Source organism: Haliotis asinina, chromosome 8, assembly GCF_037392515.1.
Source record: "Haliotis asinina isolate JCU_RB_2024 chromosome 8, JCU_Hal_asi_v2, whole genome shotgun sequence".
NCBI classification, from domain to species: domain Eukaryota; kingdom Metazoa; phylum Mollusca; class Gastropoda; order Lepetellida; family Haliotidae; genus Haliotis; species Haliotis asinina.
The window spans coordinates 50,553,271-50,576,802 of NC_090287.1; the positions used below are offsets into that span (position 1 = coordinate 50,553,271).

The window sequence follows — 23,532 nt, forward strand, 5'->3', positions numbered from 1 at the left end:
TTATCAGATATTTACATAGCACACATATCCAGGCACTAGTGCATGCTCAAGGCACTGGTAGTTTTTCCTCTATCATTGGATGTGAATCTCAATGGCACATCATATTATCAATCTCAACTCACTTGGGATCATACACCTCTTGCCGCCACAAGGTGCACCAAGTTATAGCAGGTCTAGCATTCTTACAAGGACACACAGTCACAGTGCTTTGTCCAAGTTCTCTGCGCATTGCTCTACCTGCAACTAGGTGTTTGCATGTATTCTTGTGGCCACCATCTGATCATATACAAACAAATTTGTGGGTTCTTTTAAGTGCACAGGGTTGTGTACAGCATAATGTGGGTTGTGACAACACTGAAAGAGTCTGCACAGTGTTCTTTAAGGTTTTTACACCTTTTCACAGGGGGGCTTGATATCAGCCCCTCATGTCTGCTGGATCACTAGTCTGGTGCCTTAGCCAGCTTACCCATAATGCTGGGCTTAGGTCTAATAACTACTTGACAAGACGTCACTATTTGTACCATTCTTGACAATTTGACCCATTCGAACATTAGCTTGAAGATGACAAACTTGGCCACCACTGCACACAGGGATAAACCATAAATGCTTTTACAAGTAGTCTGTGGCAACAAGTCTGAAGTGGATAGCAAGCTTATCTTATTTATTAGTGCACAAATGGTTGGTTGTAGAGCTGATATCTACACCTAAGGGTAGATTTGTCAAATGGAATCATTCATCAAAGATGAAGATTGGATGGTAGACTAATCTAGAACAAGTTGAGTTCCAGCCATGTAAGAGTCCTGCAGATTCAGGATTGTCACATCAAGTGCTTGGCATAATCTAGATGCCTGGGCTACTGACATATCTACTACCTCTGCAGAAAAAGGGTACCCACGTTAGATTAGTCTTGTGACATCTTTTAGTTCCTTACAAGCTGAAGGGTGATCCGGAAAAAAAGTTATATTGTGCATCACAAATACCCAGAATACTAAAAATCATGTTGAAAACTGGTACATTTTGACAAATGGACATATCTAGATGCAAGTTGAGAATCCTGAGGAATGGAATGTAATTTTCAATGACAGAGTGTAGCTATGTTATCATCTACAAAAGATTGCCAAGTTCAGATCCATAGGTGCGTGCAATAGTGATGATAACCTTGTGGAAACATGCCATCTTGCATTCTCACAGGAGAGTCTTAATGGCTGTATAAAAGTAACCTGAGATCTTGGCAAAACGCTGATGAGTAGATCATCTTGTTCCACATAACTGTAAGCGGTTGGTGAACCTAATGATGCATGCTGGAGAGGGAAGAGGCAAATGCCGACAGATTGTAAATGCTTCTGGGATGTTGAGATGACCTGACTTGGTCCGGATATCTGGAATAGTGTGATGAACCAGTTCCATGATATGAGTTGTTTTAGTTGGGGTGAACTGATTTGGCAAGAAGATCCGCTTCAAGATGACAAATTAATTTGCTTTTCGACATGGCAAAACAGTTTGGCCTCTCAAATCAATTCAGTGTGGATCTGGGATAGAATTCATCTTCAGTTATCCATACTTGTCATAAGAGGCATCAAACAGGATTGGGTGGTCTACCCACTGACTTGGTTGATACCTATCATTTGTTCCCAGTTGCATGGATGTTCATGCTGTTGATCCCTGCATCATCTGGTCCAGATTGGATATTTAGAGAACGCTGCCATATAGCTGGAATATTGCTGAGTGTGATGTAAACCTAAACTAACTCACGATTTGGTGTGATGAATCCATTTGGCATGGCAAATCAGTTCAGCCTCATGAAATCCAATGAGTGTAACAATGTGATTTGGTGTGGAGATCAATTTGGTTTGGTGAAACAGTTTGGTGTGGTGAATCCAGTTCGGCCTGACGATTGGGATTGTTGAATTGATTTAGTTTGGCATGGTGAATCAGATCGGGAGGGTGAATTGGTTCAGCTTGGTTATGTTGATCATCTACGTGAGTCGGTATAGCAAAATAGAGCGGTTTAGGTGAAGCAGAACAATGACTAGGATCCTGACTGGAGAGTGCAGTTAGCATGCTTGTCTAATTTGGTGAAAGAGTGGGGTCAGGCTTGCCACGAGAAGTTGATAACATGGTTCTCAGGTCCCAAGTCGTGGAGAGTATATATCATTCCATCAGCACAAATATGGATGGAACAGAAGGTTGCTGACTTGTAGAGCAATCCGATCCTAATAGCTTCTGTAGAACCTCAGATCGGTATTATTCTGAAGATGCTCCTGTAAAATCTTCACCCTGAAAGGGTGGGGTCTTCGAATCACAAGTAATCAACATGAGTGGTTGAATCCAAGGGCTGTATTTCAGGACAAGAGTGGAAAGAGATCATAGTCATTCCACTCCACATCAAATCAAGAGACAGAGGTGCTCGGCATGAGATAGGATTACAATGTGATCAAAATGAAAATAAATTCTGAAAATGAGAATGAGTGAGGACATGTGAGGACACTTTTGAAGAGGGCTTGGGAAGGCAAGAAAGTGTGAAAGAAAGTAAGTAAGACAATGCAACATATGGTGCATCTGCGCAATGGAGGGGTGCCGTTCAGGTGAGATGTTTTTATTGTTCTGGCAGAACATCAAACAGTTGTTTCACTTATCTCCCTGGTTAAGGGAGAAAGAAGCAAATAGTATGAGTAATGAAATTGCTTTAAGGTTCCCTTCTCGAGGCAGATGTACAATCACACTGTCACATGACTAGGCTCTCTTTGCCCTTTGCGCCCTAATTGGTCACATGACCTGCCAAGCTTGGCAAGCTGGCTGAACACTTGAATCCCCTGTTTTTCAATTGAAGAGGACGTAAAAGTTCACTCACCCATGATTTGTCTCCTTTGAACCCTTTCCCTCCCAAAAAGTCACATGCCTTGCCATGCTTGTCATTCTCTACTGATTAAGCCTAGCACCTGGGTTTGCTAGGAAACCCAAACAGCCTTCTGCAGGGAGGTTGGGAGCGACTGTTGGAACCCACAACAGACCCATTTCTGCAGCAACAGTTCGTCGTCGGCTGAGAACTTTCAACCTGGCCTGTCGACGTCCTGCTCAGGGTCCTGTCCTGACAGTTCAACATCGTCGGGAACGTCGTCTGTGGGCCCAACAACATCGAAACTGGCGCTATCAGCAATGGAGGACTGTCATCTTTTCAGACGAGAGTCGTTACTGCATATCCATGGCAGATGGCAGAGCTAGAGTTTGGAGAAGGAGGGTGAATGGTACATTGATGCATGTCTTATGGAGAGGGACTCGTGGGGAGGACCAAGCATCATGGTCTGGGGTGGCATTGGACTGAACCACAAACTTGGACCCCAGGTCTTCCAGAATATTGGTCCAGGTCGAGGAAATGGAGTGACTGCTGTCCATTACATCGATCAAGTGTTAAGACAGCATGTTGTGCCACATTTCGCCCGTCATCCAAACCACGTGTTTCAACAGGATAATGCACATGCTCACACAGCCAGGATAACGAGGGACTTCTTCCAACAGCACAACATCCACACATTGCCCTGGCCTGCTGTAAGTCCAGATCTGAACCCAACTGAGCACCTATGGGATGAAATTCAGAGAAGGATGAATGACCTTCGACCAAGGCCGACAACTGCTGCAGAACTCACGGCAGGTTTTCTCAGAGTGTGGAATGCTATCCCCATGGCCTTCATCAACCACTTGATACACTCCATGTATAGGTGTTGCATGGCAGTTATCAACTCAAATGGTGGCCACACAAGCTACTGACTTCAACCCTGAATGTCAAGGACATGACCTCATCATGTGGCACCATGTGTTGTCAGACTTGTTTCTGGAGTACTTGTTAATCAACAGGACAAAACAGTTCCTTCAATTTCAACCTTAAATAAGAAATATGTTTCCACATAAATAAAACAGTTTGAAATACATACATGTACGATGTTTCTTTTGTAGTTCAGTGTTGAATGTCACTGTTGAGTTGTCTGTGTGAACTGTCAGCATTCGGTTGATCAGTGGACTTGACCAGTGTTGTACAGCATTCATCACCACCTTCATCTCCAAATGGTTGATGTGAAGATGTTGTTCTTGTTTTGACCACATCCCTGATGACACTTCATTGTCAAGATGCGCTCAACATCCTTGTAGTGATGCACCTACACAGACATGCAGTTCAAAGACTGGTTCTTCTAAATACGTCCCTCTGCAGACATTCAACTTGTGAGTCCATCATAACAGGTATGTGTTGAGACTGTCTAATAGAGAGATCAGGTCCATGCTGTCCAGGTGTCTTGCCAGGATATGCTACAACAGATGTAACTGTAGTCTTCCTCTGAGGGTCAGGTCTTGCACTGAGGTGAGCAGAACAAGGAGACACTGCCATGTTCGTACTGGTAATGGAGAGATGACTGCTGCTGGAATCATGGCTTGGATAATGACCCAATGATCTTCTTGGACAACAATACGATTCAGTGTTGTGATGAAGCTTATTATCAGGCACTGAATATCTTGCTTTGGTTCCAGTCCTGGCTTCATCAAGTTTACGAGCTATCACAGTTGTGTGAGCAGTTTGACAGTGAAGTCTTGATTGGCTTCTTGATGAACTTGTATGCTGTTGTTCAGATACAAGGCACTGCATCTACCTCAATGATGTAAGTAGGTGTCGATGGGTTTGGTCGCTCATGTAAATAACCATGGGGCCTATGATATTCCAAAGGGCAAGATGGTCCACTGGAAGTGTCGAACAGGAATGTCAGGTACTGCCTCTAGACTCCTCATGAATCAGGATGTGCAGATTTACGTCTTGTAGGTCTAAAAGATACTGGCCAAGTAATCTGGATTTCTCTGACTGTGTATCAGCTGGAATTTCTCTTTGGACTTCTTCTTCGGCCCCAGGATAATTGGGGAGTCAGGTGTCAGATTTGTCCAGTCAACCCAAACCCCAAGCATCTTGATCCTCTGGAACCTCTGAGAGTATGTCGTCGATAGTAGACCTTGTCTTCATAGTAGGGTAAGACCCCCAGACATCGAGGCCAGGTGACCAGACAAGAAGTGCTGGTCCTTCTGCTCGGTTAGTAGTGCTGATAGGATCATTCAATCCTCTTCAGTCTTGGGGTTCTGGAACCTTGATATCAACACCTTGTTGATCATCTTGTTGTCAGGCCGAAGAATGTTTGTCTTGTCATGGTGCTGAGTTGAGCAATCTTCTTATCTTCCCCCTTATAAGACTTGTTACAGGACTCGTTGATCAACTTCAGTTCCAGTGTTTTACTGAAGGGTCCATCCCATGACCATGCTGATCTCTGTCTGTGTGAGCTGCAGGATATTGATGTGAAGCAACTGAAGAGGATTCCTTTCTTCTTCCTCCAATTAACGTTCTTGAACATTGAGGTTTCGCTGATGTTACCACATAGTTTCCTGTAGTTGCTGGGATGTTCGTGGAACCTTCTTCCTCTACCCCTATGACGGCTGTGTCTTTTGAATGTAGTATTGTTTTCAGCCATAGTCTTGTGGGATGGGGATGTAGATCACTAAGGAACAGGTTCTCAAAGGTCCAAGCTTCCCCAAACGCTGTCTGACATCGAAGGGTTCTGATGTGCATCTCTCTCTCTTTGGTGGACCAACGCTACATCACAGCCTTCATCTGTGCTGAAAACTCCTTCATGAAGTTGCCCGGGACAAGTTTGGCTTTTTAGGCTGGAACCGATGTGGTTTAGATGAAGCATTCGAGAATGCTGAAACATCATCTGCATCTTCTTGCCACTGGTTTTGTCTGCCTTGCTGGGGGCTGGTCTTTGATTGTCTGACTGTGGAGGTAGACAGTGTTATAGTAGATCTTACTGGAACTTCAGGAAGAAGTATGGGCAGGTCAGCATATTTGTCTGCTTCATTAGCAGGCATGATGGCTTCGTTGAACGACCTCTGATGCGAGATCCTAGTTGAAGATAATATCTTCTGTGCAAAAGGACTTTGATGGTGTCGACTCGGTAGTAACAGGCCTCTGCAGAGTGATCAGCAGCAGACGACATGACTTGTAACATATTCAGCAAAACACCTGATTTACGAATTTCAACAGTCATTAACAACATACACTTACCACTTACACTTATCTACAGATTTATCACCAGTGACTTGAGATGAATTTCTCACCCGGTCCATCATACATCACGTATTGATGTAACACAAATAACAATTAAATTGCAAATCTGATAATCTGCAACACAATCTGGAAGAACATGGATTAATGCATGACGGACATTGGGGATGAGGATCAGCTGCTGATAACTGGTACTTGCAATTACTGCAGGAATTCATCAAACAAACAAACTACATTATGATGAGATAATGTCACAAAATATGGATATATTTTTGTTCAAATTTTAAACATACATTGAAAGCTAAACAAAGCCCCAAACCATGCACATCTTAATTTGGATAAAAGGATCTGAATACAAAAGAACATGGTGTTGTATAGGGGACTCCAGTCTTCACCCAACCATCCGCATGAGTGATGAAGGAGAGAGTGACAAGCATGGCAAGTTATGTGACTGTTTCGGTGAGAAAGGGTTCAAGAGAAGCAACTCATGGGTGAGTGAACTTTTACCTCCTCAAGGGATTCAAGTGTTCAATCAAGTGTTTAACTATCATTCGCATGGAAGATAGCATGAGTCAGGTCAAGGAAAAATTAGAGCTTCTTAGTTGAAATCATTATAACATACCTTAGCAACTTTACCACTAGTCTCTTCTACCCTATCTAGTCCATCAATCACCAAGACAACCATCCTCTCCTCTGTCCTTGCCCTCTCTAGTTCCCCCACCAGGAGAGTCATCATTTCACGTAGTGTTTTCGCCTTCTCATTTTTTTTCTGCTCCTTTTCAGAATTGTTATTTGTATCAGCCTTGTTCTTTAAACCTTCCTCTTTTGAACTTTCAACTTTGCCCTTTGGAGCCTGATCTTCAGATTGACCCTTGTTCTTCCCTGTGTCTTCTCCAGCAGGTATGTTTTCCTTATTGTCTGTATTCTTTGCTTCTGAGGATTCTTGCTTCTTTTCTGGTAGAGCCTCAGTGATTTCTGTTGTCAACCGTTTCAAGATGTTTTTTTTCTCTGTAAAAATATTGGGTCAAGTTGACAGTTTGGAAATTTTAACAATAAGCTGTGTATTCATATACTTATTTTATCTCACAGTTTGCACTTCTCTCTCTTGCTTCATAGCTGAGTAGACTGAAGGCCCCTATTGCCCATGACGGGCCCTTACTCCCTTGCTAAGCATGTTCTACAATTTACACATGTGACTACCACAGAGTGATCATTCTCTTCTTGAAGCCTATGACAGTTAACTGTAACCATCATAATCTGACTAGAAGGGAGACTGGGTGGGGACCCATCATGTGAGATTAGTAGGATAAGTATATAAACATACAATTAATAGTTACAATTTTCCAATTTTTAAACCTGTCCTATCTTACAATTTGCACTTACCCCACAGTTGGATGGTGGGTTGAAGATTACCTTAAGTCAAAAAACACTGACAGTATACACTGTATAGGCTAATCACAACCATAAATAGTGATGAATAAGGGAGGCCAAAAATGACCAGCAAATCTAATGATGTGTTTTCCTGAACATGCTTACTAGGCACAAATGCTCCCAAGCAGCGCATGCTCCTTGGGTATGTAGTGTTCAGCCACAAGTCTTGCATGAGAAAGGGGACGCAACTACGTAAGTAATCTTGCTTCGCCGCGATTTACAAGCAGTAATCGTGCTCACACCTGTTTTGAAACAGCACCCCAGATCCCATGACAAAGAGCGGAAAAGGAAACTGAATCGGAAAGTTCACAAGCTTAACATTCAGTACCAAAACAACACAACATGACTTCCATTACTTCCCAGTTAAGTCACAACAGTGCGCTAAGGTACTTATGAACACTAAGGAAATAGGAAGGTCTCACTACACTGAGGTCAACAAATGACATTGTTGATCACTTCAACATCACAAAATACCAAAACTAATCATCTGTAAATCTGTAAAGAGAAATTGCAATATCTCAATAAAATTGAGACAAGAATACTAATTCCAGAAGAATTGAGAACAAAAATCAGAAATATATTTCAGAATTTTATTCAGTATTTACACAAGAGTGATTGAGCAAACGTGCAACTGTACTCATCTGTGTTGATGTGCCAATGACAGCTGCTTGGCCAGGACAAGGGTTCTGAACTGGTGCAGACCTTCCACATCCATAACCGATAAGTCACTCAAATAACGTCATGAGAAGAAGAATGTAACCGAATGCCAGAAATATGCTTCCATGGTGGCCATCAAGGAGCAGTTGCTCTGTAAGGTCATTGTTGAGGCAAATGACCAGGTCTCATGTAGATTGGATGCGGCCCGTGTAGTAGCAGACATCCATAAAGATAAAGTTGTCCTTGGTACTTCTGGCTTCGATGCAGTGGAAAGTGGAATGAATAACTTGTGAAGTCGGCAGCATCCTTGGGAGGCAGCAAGGAAGATCTGTAGAGCTCAAACAGGGCAGAAGCAAATCAAAATCTTCGACACTGACAATGGTGGAATGGTAGATATTATATCTGGTTGTTTGGTCAACTGTTTCTTTGTGACAAAGTCCCAAGAAACTCCCAGAAATACTTTGCCATGCCTTTTCCATTCAAAATTCACACTACAGATATCAAGTATGTGAGTTACAGTAGCCAACACTATTGTGGTGGACATTTGGTTCCAGTAGTAGTAGTAATATCAGCCTGACAGGCTGACCTGGTACCTAAGCTTAAGCTTCTTAGAAGCCCACAAATACTGTATAAATTCAGCAACAACCTGAGGTGAGGTGGTAGTGGTAGAAATAAATTGTTGCCACAGTGCTCAAATTTCCTCATCTTATCATCATACAGTGATCGTGTGTTGATTTGTTGTGCAGATGTTATGGTTGAAGCTACTCCATGTGAGTTCCTTTGGCTATCAATGATTTTTGTAAATGCGCAAGACTCGCAGATTAAGAGTCTGTGATGACCCGTGATACACCTCCGAGTTTGGATGATGGAGAAGGTTGTTTTGGGCAGGTAGTGGTACTGTTTCGGTTCTGTTAAGCTTTTTATAGCAAATAAACCAGCTTGTCACTGGTCAAAAGGTCACAACCAATAGCACAAAAATCCTGCTGGTCACAAGTAACTACCTTGGGTGGTGGAGCCTGAACATTTGTGCGTTCAGGCCTTCCCACTATATTCTTAATGCGTTGTGGTCTGTGATTGGGTCATGAATCACAGGACCTGATGGTTGCACTGACTGGCGAACAGGTCTAGATCTGGATGTGATAATGGGCAAATCACTGATGGCAATATCAGAGGCAGTAGTTTCCATTCTCTAGGTGATGAGCATCTGGCATGTGACAGGGCATTGGCAATGACATTCCTAGGCCTGGGGATGTGTTGGGGCATTGCCACTATGTTGAGTGAATCAATTAGATGGTAGAATCAAAATTCCACTGGAGCAGTGCTGTTGATCCTTTCTTGTCTAATTGAATCAAAAGATGGAAGGACTCTTGTTCTACTGCCCACTTTTGAACAGTGAGAATGATATCACTGAATTCCCATTCATTCATATATTGGGCCCTTTCTCCTGATGACAACTGTTCCAGACACTTGGCAATGGAGAAAGTGAACACCCAAGCCCTTGAGAGATGCATCAATGAACAGGTGTTGAGTCAGGGTAAAGAGCACTATTGAGACTTTGCTGCAAACATTTCACTCGTTGAACCACCAACAAAGGACTGGATGTGTGCAGGAACATGAATCAACTCCCCAACGTTGTTGTCCAGCGCAGAAACACTAGAAGACAGCAAAACTGAAGCTGGACCCTATGAGTCCGAGCTTGGGCTTACATCAACAACCCTATTAACTCCTGCCATTGGTGATGAGTTCTGGGATAGGCAATGGCTAATGTTAGCATCTGCTGAATCTTGACTCATCTGTCATGAGGTACAAATATTGTGGACTGTTGTGTCGAATAGGGATTCGAGGAAGAAAACATTGTTTACATAAAATTATGCTAATACAGGTCAACTACAATATTTGTTTTAATGTTAATTTGTAAGGAAACTAAGAATTTCACAATACAACTACACAGAGATGTGACAAGAAGTAGTATAATCACTCTGAGGTAGTCATGGAGGTAGATAGGGAAGCATTTTACATGAATAGGAGGGAGCAATGGCCTATAATATAATGAAAGGATACCTTGGGAACACGGTTGTATGGACAAGTGAGACCTACAGAGAAAGTTTACATTTGGTCCACTAAATGTCTAAACAAGAGTGAGAAGTGCTAATCTTGAGATAGGATCAGTTTCAAAATAAATTTTTTATCATCTCAGCTGATCACTTTAAAGTACAAAAGAAACTTTTATGAATTCTATATCATAAACATTTGCTACATTATATGGAGTTCAGATGTCTGAATTCAGGTAGCTTGGATGCCGCTATTCAAATTGAGGTCAAGTTAATACATGGACCTCTGCTATCTGAATTCATAGTGTTATTGCATGGTGCTCTACTGTCCAACTAAGGAAACATTACTACATGAAGTGCTTATCTCTTAACTGAGGAAGAGTTACTACAGTCTGTTTGATTCCATTTGAGACCAATGAATAGCTCACAAAACACAAAATCTAATGACTGCAAAAAAAAAATGTGCACAGGCACATGAAATCGACAGACCAACTTTGATGATGTGTCTCATAATTTGGGAAACTCGAATAAAAAAGTTGTTTAACAAACGATCATCATTTTCCCGTCACCTTTCGCTATTTTGTACAAAGGGGGCACTTGCTGGTAGAACAGCCAGGTAATCAACAAGCATGTGTTGTGAAGATGGGGTCATCTCAAAAACCGTTATCTGGTTACCACTTGAGATGTTCAGTGGGAGTAAGTGTTGCCACTTGCAGAAAACGCTGTTTTCTGAATCGGTGTCGCTGTTGTCATAGTCTACCTTGATGACGACTGGCTAGATGGTGGCATGGTCCAGTCCACTTTGTTCCCAATAATGTCTTTCTATTTCATTCTCAACTTTCTCAATGCACTTTTGCCACGTTTCCTGCGTGATGGTGTCTATTGACTTTTGAACAATCGTCTGTACATCCCGAAGTTTGAATGTTACATTTTGCCTGCCAACATCCGATTTCATGATACCCCTAATGAGTTCTATTGGGTTTAAATCACAAAATGATAGGGTGGCAATGAATGACCATGTTCTGTAAGGTACTCATCAACCTTAAAGACAGGTGTGGTTTAATTTGACTTTATGATGTCATACAGAACAGATTTGGTTGCTTTTTCTGGATATGATATTGCTTTGTTTTGCAACCATTCTATCCTGTCCCCCTTCTTACTGTTAGATTTTGGGGCCTTTGTATTAGGTACTTGAACGCCATGATATGGAGCATTATCCATGACAATGAGATTTGGGGGGGGGCAGTGCTGGTACTAATTGATTTTGTACCCATCCTAAGAAAACCATTCCTTTCATTTTGGTATGATAGTCTCGGTTATCTGTAGATTTTGCCTTGAAGACTAGGGAGCAGCCAGGTAGGAATCCCCAACTCTTGCAACCAGCATTTAGCACAATCAGTCGCTCTCCCTTGGCAAGTGGTAATTTTCTGGCACAGGACTCTGAAGAGGAGCTAGTGAGCCATTGTGCCCCTGTGGTATGGGAAGCATTTACCCATGTTTCGTCCAAATATACAGGCTCGTAAACCTCTGTACCTTTCTTTCGAATTGTGCATAAGTACTGGTTTCTTAGTAGAACAATATCAGACCTCTCACACAGTGCACGTCTATTTTCTGAGCCTACTTTTTTGCAACAGAAACCAAATTTGTGAAGCAATTTCCATACCTGATATTTTGAAATGGCCAAAGAATGATTTGTCTCCATATGCTTTGTCAGACTACACAGAGAGACAAAGGTATTTTGTTTATATAGAGACTTAAAGGCATTTCAAACCAGCTGTTGTTGAAATGAATCGACTTTCTCACATCGAGTGAGTTTTGAGACAGCCCCCTCAGTTGTGTCCGTGCAGGTTGAATCGGTACAATTTTTCAAGATAGTTTTTAACTTCCCCTCCAGCACCCCAACAGCATGTGCAGTTCGTAAATGATACTTAACGAAAGCATATTGAGGCCTACCCCTTTCACCTTCATTTTTAAAAAAGTTAAATACTTTGCAAATAATTGACTTAGCGTCATGTGATAATCTCATTGTTTCAGGTACTGCAATCACGAATGTCTGCTTTGCCGAGCAAATCACATGTGTCAATTTCACATGTGCACCTTGCCCACCTGGCTGTTCTACCAGCAAGAGGCCCCCCTCGTACAAAATAGTGAAAGGTGACAGGAAAATGATGATCGTTTGTTAAACAACTTTTTTATTCGAGTTTCCCAAATTATGAGACACATCATCAGAGTTGGTCTGTCGATTTCATGTGATTTCAAATTTGGTTTTGTTGCAATTACTAGATTTTGTGTTAGTGAGCAATTCATCGGTTTCAAATGGAATCAAACGGACTGTACAAAGAGCTCTGTTTGGGGAATTCAGGAAGCATTACTACATGTAGTTCTAATCTCTGAACTCAGGAACTGTTGCTATGATTTCATGAAAATCTGATTTTAGAAACTGGGATTTCATGAAGGATTAATATATGGAGCTCTATGGCAGGAATTAGTGTCGACTTACTGCTGCTTTCTTTACTGGCGGCAATGAAGTGGTAGGCTACAATGGCTGCTGGATGTGAGTTCTTGGCCTGAGAGACCCAGTTGGCCAGGAGTGATGACTTTCCCTGACCGGCCTCAGCTACTACAACAACCTTCTCACTTACATCTGTGATGAGAAAATGAGACAAACACTAAATGCAAAGTAAATATTCCATTCCCTTTGAACATGATCATGCTCACCAAAAAGTACTGTAAATCTGAGGGCTGACACTACAGAGGTAGAAATGCATTTTTACCCAAGAGTGCCATGATACACAAATAACTTCAGTGTGTCTTTGTGAAAATAAGTGGGCCCATACCACTTGATGATGAAATAAAACTTAAAACATGACAAATGTCATTTCAATTATTGTTTCCTAAACCAGTAAATATGAAATAATGTTTTCAGCCAAAACAGGTTTCCTCTTATGTAAACTGGCTTTCAAAATGTCCACACCCATGTTAAGTGCAAGACTGAAAGTGCCACCTTTTAACAATTTGATGGGTGCAAAAGATAGGTTTTGAAATATTTGAGTTGGTAAAATTCATGATATTTCCCAGCATTTTTTTTATTTCCATTCCTGCTTATAATATATATGTATGCTTTGTTTGTGGTTTAATGTCACACTCAACAATATTTCAGCTATATGGCGGTGGGCTGTAAAGAATCAAGTTTTGTCTAGACAATCTAGTGATCAACATCTTGAGTACTGATACGATGAAAAAGGCCAACAAAGTAAATGAACCTGATCACTCAATCCAATTGGTCAACTCTTACAAGCATGGGTTCTTCCAGTAATACCCCAGATCTTCACAGGCTCATTTGTATTATTCATATATGCTGTCAACTTATTCATTGCTTATTGCTTATTTTTGAACATTTTTTAAGTGCTTAATAGTCTAGATTGGACCTCACAACAGTTTGATTTTCATGATTACAGCATTAAGGGAAAAAAACATAAAACCTATAAATGATCGTTTCCTTTGTGAAAGATGTCTGTGATACTTCTCGACTGCTTTGCTTACCGGAGGACAGAACTGTGCTGAGTTGCTGGAAGTAGTGGTCACCGCCAATATACAGAGCCTGTCTGGAAGCCATGAAAGCATTATGGTCAGCCAGCTCTTGCAGCCTGTCAGACTCTTCCTCATCCCCATCTCTGGCAAGCAGCACATTTTTCAGGTGCTCCCAGATAGCTGTGAACATGTGCTCTACACCCTGCAGGAACATGTGCCATGATACAACCACAGTAATAATCATAGACATTGTATCAGTAGATAATAATAACAATGTATCAATAGACAAAGCCTGCATTGTGTCACAGTAGACAATACCAGCATTGTGTCAGTACATAATACCAGCATTGTGTCAGTACATAATACCAGCATTGTGTCAGTTGATAATACCAGCACTGTGTCACAGTATGTAATACCAGCATTGTGTCCCAGTATATAATACCAGCATTGTGTCAGTTGGTAATATCAGCATTGTGTCAGTAGATAACACCAGTATTGTGTCTGCAGACAATACCAGCATCATGTAGGTAGATAATACCAGCATCATGTCAGTAGATAATACCAGCATCATGTCAGTAGACAATACCAGCATCATGTCAGTAGATAATACCAGCATCATGTCAGTAGACAATACCAGCATCATGTCAGTAGATAATACCAGCATCATGTCAGTAGATAATACCAGCATCATGTCAGTAGACAATACCAGCATCATGTCAGTAGATAATACCAGCATCATGTCAGTAGACAATACCAGCATCATGTCAGTAGATAATACCAGCATCATGTCAGTAGACAATACCAGCATCATGTCAGTAGATAATACCAGCATCATGTCAGTAGACAATACCAGCATCATGTCAGTAGACAATACCAGCATCATGTCAGTAGATAATACCACAATCATATCAGTAGATAATACCAGCATTGTGTCAGTAGACAATACCAGCATTGTGACAGGTAAGAATTTCAGATGTGTTTAAATAGACAATTTCAAAACCTTTAACTCAAAAGAAAGCATCTGAAAATTCAGCTGTACTTACTTCTTTAGGGTTTTGATAGTCCATGTGCACAGCTAATGTCTGTCAACACCAATGAGCATGACATTAAAAAAAACGTATTGGACAACAATACAGTCAACCTAGTGATCATGTCTATCATCAGAATAAACCTTAATTTTGATGTCTAAATATCCAAAGAAGTGTTTCCACAATTAAATAACTCATGAGAAAGGTTTTTATGTTCACAAAGTAAACATTATTAGTTGTTGAAATCTACTTCCACTAATCATATTTAGTTCAGAATACAAATGCTCACACATGAGCACAGTCCACTTTATACCTAGAAGCACTCAGCAAGGAAATTACTGTATCAACATATTTACCTTAATATTTAAGCTGTCTTCAACAGCAGACATAAACACATCCTGAGTTATCACACTTATGTTGTAAGATATGCCATACAACAGGCATTCAGGTGTTGTAGATGATATGTTACATCATTGTTTTCTCACAGGTAACACAGTTAACACCATCTTCATTGCTTATTGCTGATATTACAGAACATAATTTATGTGAAGGATAAAACATGACACAGAAGTTTTGGTAGCAAATGTAAACCCGCACAGGAGGAAAAATCGGGAGGGCCAAAGGTTTACATTTTCTACCAAAACCAAAAAGTATTTTATCTGACATATGAACTGTCATGAATGTAAAACACAAGTATGCATTATTTTCTGAATAAGATTGATATTTTATACTTATCCTGACTCATGCTTGTTATGCTTATCTCCTCCCTCCATGTGAATGATAGTGGATGATAGTCTCTTGAAGCAGATGTACAATCACACTCACCCACCAGTAGCCTCCCTTACTATTGCAACTTTGCCAGTCACATGACCGGCCATACTTTTCACTCTCTCCAAAATGCCCAACACCTGAACCTACATGCTGATCCAACATGCCATATAGTGAGGAGGTAGGGAGGGCTGTACATCATGAGACAGGATAAGTATAAAATATTAATTTTATTCAGAAAATTTCATATTTTTCCTTATACTGACTCATGTATATTATGCTTACAGAATCCGACAGAAACAGTGGTGGGTCAAGTCACTTCATGGATTCATCAGCTGTCCTTAAATACATCCTGTATTGACCCCACCTCCACCCCCACCTATCCACCACATGTATTAGATCTGGAAACCAGGGTCAAACCAAAGTCAGTTGTAGCACGAGTCTGCTTGACCTTCAATAGTACAGACGTAGTGGAAACAGAGACAGGAACAAGTATATGTTTAGTCCTCCTTTGGATTCTCTGGCTGTCTTGACGTACATCCTGTATTTCCCATCATGAGAACTATAACAGCACTATGTTGATCCTGTTCTTCCAACATCCATCTGTTAATTCGGGGGAACCACAACGTGTCAGTCTTCTCTTCTTGTGAAGGGACTGCTGACATCTTTGTGTGGATATAAAGATATACTAACATCCTGACTACTTATCTAGTGAAACTGTATGTCATGATCTTCCCATTAAGACAAGTTGCGATCTCTCTCAAGTTCCTGCTTTCATATATGTACAGGTTCATAATCACTCATGCCTGTTGGAGACATGTACATGGACTCATAGCCATTTACTCCTCAGTAAGCGCTGGTCTCTACAAGTCACATGATAAAAGGGTGAGATTTTACTCAGCGCCTTTGTGGAGCTTTTACTTGTGCAACAAGTGGCCCAGACTGGTGAATACCTGAGATGTCTTCAGTGACGATATCTGTGAGGTAGTGGTTGGCAAAGCAGCCCTCCATTATGATAGTGAGTGAGCAATTTCCATGCTATCACAATGTCCAGAGTCAAATTGTGTCTGACCAATATCCAATGCGTTTGAGCTGCTGTTGCCATGGTGAGCAGAAACAGCATTTTTCTGTGTTAACAATTCAAAGAATGTCTGCTCATAGGTCTCACTGCTGAGATGTTCTAAAACAATGTTTAAATCCCAAGGTGGTGCCTCAAATTTCCATTGTTTGACTTAGTTGAACGTAGTAGAGCTAGTAATTCTAGCACATTTGTCAGCTTTATCCCTATTTTCATGGTGTTAACTGTGCTAAGAGCTGCCAAGTAGGTTGATACCGTTGAACCTTTCAGTCGTCTAGTCTGTTGTACATGACATAAATAGTTCACCTTTTGAGGATGCTCTGATACTGTAATGCCTTGCATATGTCCCAGATCTATTCCATTTGCCATCATATCAAGTATGAGTAGATCTGCTTTAAGCCAAGGGTACAGTTTTTATCCTCTCAACAGTCCATACATGAATTTGGAACAATGATGGATTCACTTGAGCTTGTTTGGTGTCCAGATGGGTGAGTAGATTTTGACATTCTGGTAGTCTTAGTGATGGACTTCTTGATGGCCATTGGGGCATGACCATAGTTAGTTGCAGTATTGTTGTCTGCTTGATGTTTTTTCAGTTACCTGTGGCAGTAGAACTGGAGGTGGAAACATAAGCGTTCATTCCTTCCCACAATATGCTGGGAGCGTCTGTTGCCCATGCAAACAGATCTGGTTTTGGAGATACAAAGGTTGGTATCTATTTGTTGAATCTTGTTGCAAACAATTCTGTTTGTGGAGATCGAATGTTTGACTGACAAACCAAAATACGTCCTGATGTAACATCGACTGTGTTGGAGATGGTTGTTGGGGACGCAATACATTACATTACATTACATTACATTACATTACATTACATTACATTACATTACATTACATTACATTACATTACAAACTTGTAGCAATGCATCTACAGAGGAATGACTGTTGTAGTCCAGCTCTGTCTAACATATCCCCGCGCAAATGTTTGACCTGTGAGGCCACCAGAGCAGGTATGTTCTCATTGAGACTGGTAGGGCTATCCGGTCTAAACTGTTGAGGTGAGTATTTAGGAACCATTGCAATGGGTGTAATTGTAGCCTTCCCCTTCTGGTCAGATCCTGCGCTGAGGTGAGTAGACTGAGAGGACATTGCCACTGTCATGGTGCTAATGGAGAGAACAGTGCTTGCTCTATCATAGCTCTATCAAGAATCTTTGTCCAGTGGTCTTCCAGGACTATGATGTGATTCAATGGAGTAATGAATTGAATCCCTAGGAATTCTAGACCCTCTTGAGGCTCCAGTGGATTTACATGCCATCCTAGTTGTGTGAAGTCCAGCTGCAGTCTGAGTTGACTCATCTTGTGATGAATTTGAATGCAGTCATGCAGGCAGAAAGTACTGCTTAGCCCTTGATAATGTAGGAATGCTATCGTGTTACGAAAGTGGTGAGTGGTAGTATCCCGCTGCGCCAGACGTTTATCATCCATCTGGTAAGTGCAGGTCAAGGCCTCCCTAATAAGTTTGTCGAAGTCATCTACTTCAGGCGCTTTCATAAATGGCTCCATGTGGTGTACAGGAAACTTCTATGCGTTGAAAGACGGGATGTGACAAGCTGTAGAGAAGCTGAAGTAGATGGTAGACATTGGTGCAATAGTGCGGAATGTAAGAGTGCCGAAATCATGTGATGAACATTGGACTGTTCCTCTTGCCTGTATGGACATCTTGAGTGGTCCTCATGCTGTGAGTGCCTTCAACAAGGCCTGCACATGCTCCAGGTCTGACAGCGATGATATGCACTGTCAATGTCTGTAACATTCAGGGGATGCATGCGATGAATCCTTGCGACTGGAAGGGGAAGCGTGTGCATGCACTGGCTGAGTCGATGAAAGCTCGGCCAAACTGCAACAAGATGATACAGCAAATGGTGAGGACTTCTTGAATGTGAACTTTCATCCAAAGCATCCATCACACCTGCAGATCCTGCATGCAAGGCAACCATCATGGATGATGACTGGAGTTTCTTCTGCAAAGCAGCACTCCATGATGTTCATCATGTGATCCGTGAACTGCCGCTTGAAGAGTGGAAAGTTTGTGGTGCAAGCTGCATTTGTAAGGCAGATGATGCATCCAACGTGTTGAGGATGGCCATTGATGTGCTAGATGTCTGTGTTGAAGGCAATCTCTCCCTAGACTGAAATGTTGGTCCAGAGACAGTTGCTGAAGGTCTATTGCATAGCTGAACGTTGAGACATCGTGATGACTATGAGTACCTCGGGAAGTAACAGAGGGGCTCAACGTATATATCACTCTCGTCAAGAGGACACTTTAAGGATGGACTTCGATGGAGTGCTAGTACATGATTTAGATGCTGAGGATTTTGTCATGGACAATGTAGACAACTTCAGTTTCTTAGGTTGAGATGACTCCAAGTCCAAAGACGCTGCCTTCTGTGACTTAGCTGCACCCTCCTTGATGTCTTGACCCTGCCCCAAGGGTATGACAGGAGATTCTCTACAAACTTGTACATCAGCAGAAGTTAACACACGGTTACTAGATGCATTATCAACCAATTTACTGGAAATGACTTAAGAGTGCCTTTCGTAATTTGTCCTTTGCACACCTCTGAACTGTAAACAAATATAAACTAAATTCAGTATCAGACAAATTCTTACAGAGTTCACTGCGAACACTGGAGGAATGAACAACCATGCAAGAAGGACATAATTATGCAGATCAACCGTCAGTAGCTGGTACCTACACTGGAGACATAATTACATCAAATGAAAACATAATCTCACATGGTGAAAGCATGCCCAAAAACATGAAAAATATATAAGATTTATCAACAATTTGAAATGATAATGATAAAAAATACAGACCTAAAGCCATATACAACTAAATTTTGACTAGAGGGCAAAAATATGAAAGGATTTTTGGTGATGTAAAGCCATGTATATTGTGACCCCAGGTTACCTCCAATCATCTCACTAGGTGATGGAGGAGAGACTGATAAGCATCGCAGGTCATGTGACTGATACTGGTGGGAAAAGGCAAAGGGAGGCTACTCATCAGTGAGTGTGATTGTATGGCTTCAAAGAAGGGAACTTCAAAGGGATTTCAAGAGTGCCATTATCATTGCATAGAGGGGGGAGATAAGCATAACAAGCATAAGTCAGGATAAGGAATAATATAACCTGATATGTGGTTTCAAAACATGTTCTTCAAAACATAGATTCAGAAATGATCAGTGCATTTATGTCACAGTACAGGACTACCTGATTCTGGAAGGAACTTACTTTACTACCGGCAAAATCGGAGATAGGTTCATAAACTATGTCCATTTCATTGTCCCTGGAGAGGTGTAACACAGTTCATATCATGTCCATTTCTTTATCCCTGATATTACTTAACACAGTTTATACCATGTTCATTACACTGTCCCTGATGAAGTGCAACACAGTTTATTCCATGTCCATTACATTGTCCCTGGTGATATGTAACACAGTCTATACCATGTCCACTACATTGTCCCTGGTGATGTGTAACACAGTCTATACCATGCCCACTACATTGTCGTTGGTGATGTATAACACGCTTGATACTATGTCCATTACACTGTCCCTGGTGATGTGTAACAAAGTCTATACCATGTCCATTACATTGTTTCTGGTGAACTGTTTATACCATATCTTTTACCTTGTCTCTGGTGTCATACACCCTCTTCCGCAGAGATGCTAGTCTTCTTGAAGCCTCATCCCCCTCACTTTTGAACCTCTTAGCTCCTTTCTCATCGCCTGATTTTTCCAGCACTGATGCCCTCTCTTCGTCATATCTCTAAAAATACATGTGAGTATTTGTAGTTGCAGACTGAAAATCTACCATAATATAATGTTCACTCAAGTTCCTGACAATTCAACATGTTCAGTGCAATGGGTACAGTATAAATGTGATCAAATTAATAATGTGTAACTTTGCTAATTCATACCCCTTTTATAGAACGGACTCCAAGTATGTTGACATAGACACTTGTGACTCACCACCTCAGAGTATTAAATGGACAGACCCTGATTGATACTATCACTCCCTACCTTGTCTCTGAAACAGATACATGCTGGGAGATCTCCTGGACTGTTGAGATGTCCATGAATGAACTCTAGCTCTGTCACACTCCTATCTCGGAAGTTGTTCAGCCATGGATAGCGGCCCACTGCATTGTCAATATTCCTTTGGACGTTGTCATTGTCAGCTCCATGCCAACCATAACGCTTAAACAAAAAGAATAATATCATATTATTGCTGGACTTGCGTTTTAAATGAAAAGGAAGATATTATCTTGGGAGTAATGGCCAATATGTGTGGATGGCTACGGGGGTGAGAAGGAGCAGCAGCAGCGAGCGAGAGCATAGTATTAATGCATAATCACCTTTCCGCTGTGACAAGCAGACGAGGTGAGCGTAGCGAGCGATGAGTTCCACCTACTGTGAAGCAGGCTGGAATTACGATTTTTTGGTTTCTGCTGTGAAAGCGGACAACCAGCAGCATAGCGATTGATAGCTTCTCACCCCAAGCAGGCCATACACACTATGACGTTTTAATTCAGCAAAGTGAATAAAGGTACAATGAATATCAATGTTAATACTTCTAGATTTAATGTACACCCAATCAAATAACGGAAATAAGTGAGCACGGGAAGGGAGGGAGGGTTAATATGGTAGTGAGCGACGGTAAGTAGTGTTCGGCGGAGACGCGAGAAGTGAAGCACCGTTATCTGTAGCGTGTTGTGATGATGTAACAACTGATGACGTCATGATTTGACGTAATGTTTGCAGCTGCCGAGCCAAGGTAATGTTTATAAACAAAGGCATGTGGTATAGCCACGCCATCAATAACACAATTTAGTAGTTAACGCTAAATGCGATTATTAAATTTCATACTTTCTATCAAGGACTTTAAACAAAAGTAAATCTGGTATTGTTAAAGCATGACACTACCTGCCTAAGATCTGGGATAATTCTCTCATATTCAGTTGTACAGTTTTACAGACGTTCATACCATCATCTTTCCAAGTTGTGGTGATTGTTGGGTTAGATCACTGACTTTATGTACTAGCAATTTGGTGCCTAATTGTGAAAGTGTAGGTATGAATCCCACATGGCACTCAACCTCACAAAAGTACTAAAATTTTACTTTACTTAGAAAGTGTCATCTCAAACATAACATATCTTATTTCTTTTCAAAAGGACAAAAAATAGCTTAGAGTCTCAGTTTTTAAGACCTTTTTGTCAGTTCATCAGGTACATAAAGGAGTTTAAGGATTTAAGGAAACTCATGATACAGGACCAAAAGATTTACATCAAACAAAAACTAAAATAGTCTCATAAAATAGTCTTCAAATTTAAGACAAAATTAATACAACCTTTTGTAACAAATATTAATAATCCATTTCATATGTGCTTCAACAATAAAGTGAAACAAAAAGCATCTTTTAGTCTGTCTACAGCACCATATTTATTAGCTCATGTAATCATTAAGTGCCAGTTTGCGTCAATCAGCCAACAAACTGGGTTTCAGACCAACAAAGGAGTGCCTCATTGAAAACCTTGGAATCATCTTGAATTCTGATATTTTATCAGATTTTTCTTCTGAAAACCTTTCACCATGCAAATTCATATGTGTACAGCACTTTTGCATGTGTGTTATTTTCACAGCAATGAAGTTCACTAAATGTGTGGAAATTGTCAGTTATATTCCTGGTACAAGGTAAGTGTACGATGCATACTAAAAAATTGGTGTGGTTGTAATCATAATATTTACATTATTATCATTTGCTGTAGCAGAGGCTTGAGGGGATACAATTGTTATTGATAACCATATGTCAAAAAAGCCGACAATAAGAATGATTTACAAAATGTTTTGCAAAATGCTATTATGTTTTCAAATATATTTCGTAAAGCTAAGATATAGTAACTATATATTAGCATATAAACCTGACAAAATAAAACTATCATTCAGTCATTGCGCCAGAATTCTTTAAAGTTATTGTATTGATTATTTTTCAACTAAATCACAGGTATAGATACGAATGATGTGCCTACTGCTGATTGCAAGTTTCCAAATTAGTTTTCAAGAGCGTTAGTTGTCAAGAGAAAGTCAAGAGAAAACATCGCTACTCGAAGCTGGGCGAGTACGGTAAACTGCATCCTGGCCAAAATTAAAATGCACACCTGTCCATAAAATCCAACAAAAATGTCACATCGATCCAATTCTCTGAGGCAGATGCTGACAGTCTGGGCGTCTTCAGCCGCTTCCGACGTGATTCCCCATCTCATGTCCACAGCCACAAATTGAATTCCCCGCGAGTTGCACAGATGATGAATCTGGGGAAAGTATTTCCGCGTTAGCTCCTGCCGTTCCTCCTCCATTCCTCCAAAAGGGGAGGAGAAAAATATCCGGCATGTTCGAGGGTCTTTCAGTTTTGATGTTGCCATCACGGCTTCGATGAGAGCTAAGGATGATATTAGTGATGTCCTGTCACTCGCTGGTTGTCATCCAAAACAGGATGTAAACAATAATACGGTGTGTGTAAAATGTGGATTGTGAAAAAGCCGATATGTGATCTTTATCATTTACATTGTTGATAGTGGCCTCTTGGTATTTGTTCATGTGACTTTGGGGTTGTTGTTGTTTTAACCATGTTGGCAGTGTATGAAATAGCGGTGGAAGATGGCCCGCTGTTTGCAAGTTACATGGAGGGTTTACTACGGTATTTTATAGCCGGTCCTGTGCGCCAACACTTTTTCCAAAGGTATATGTTAGATCATGTCATTGACTACGGGACATTTTTCGAAAATAATTTATAATTGAGGTAACTAGATCATGTCTGTATAATCAGAGATAATC

General features: G+C 41.0%; 1 protein-coding gene across 1 annotated transcript in view; it reads right to left on the minus strand.

The window, feature by feature from the left end:
- The window catches only part of LOC137293467 (TPR repeat-containing protein DDB_G0287407-like), an 81,967-nt gene extending 58,780 nt beyond the window's left edge, over positions 1–23,187 (minus strand). The window contains exons 1-7 of the mRNA XM_067824021.1: positions 22,857–23,187; positions 20,721–20,897; positions 20,329–20,466; positions 14,805–14,843; positions 13,774–13,963; positions 12,731–12,874; positions 6,714–7,099 (exon numbers count right to left, since the gene is read on the minus strand). Coding sequence (XP_067680122.1) covers positions 6,714–7,099; positions 12,731–12,874; positions 13,774–13,963; positions 14,805–14,843; positions 20,329–20,466; positions 20,721–20,897; positions 22,857–23,120 — 1,338 coding nt within the window. The 5' untranslated portion in view covers positions 23,121–23,187. The remainder of the gene's footprint in view (positions 1–6,713; positions 7,100–12,730; positions 12,875–13,773; positions 13,964–14,804; positions 14,844–20,328; positions 20,467–20,720; positions 20,898–22,856) is intronic.
- Between the last annotated feature and the right edge of the window lie 345 nt (positions 23,188–23,532).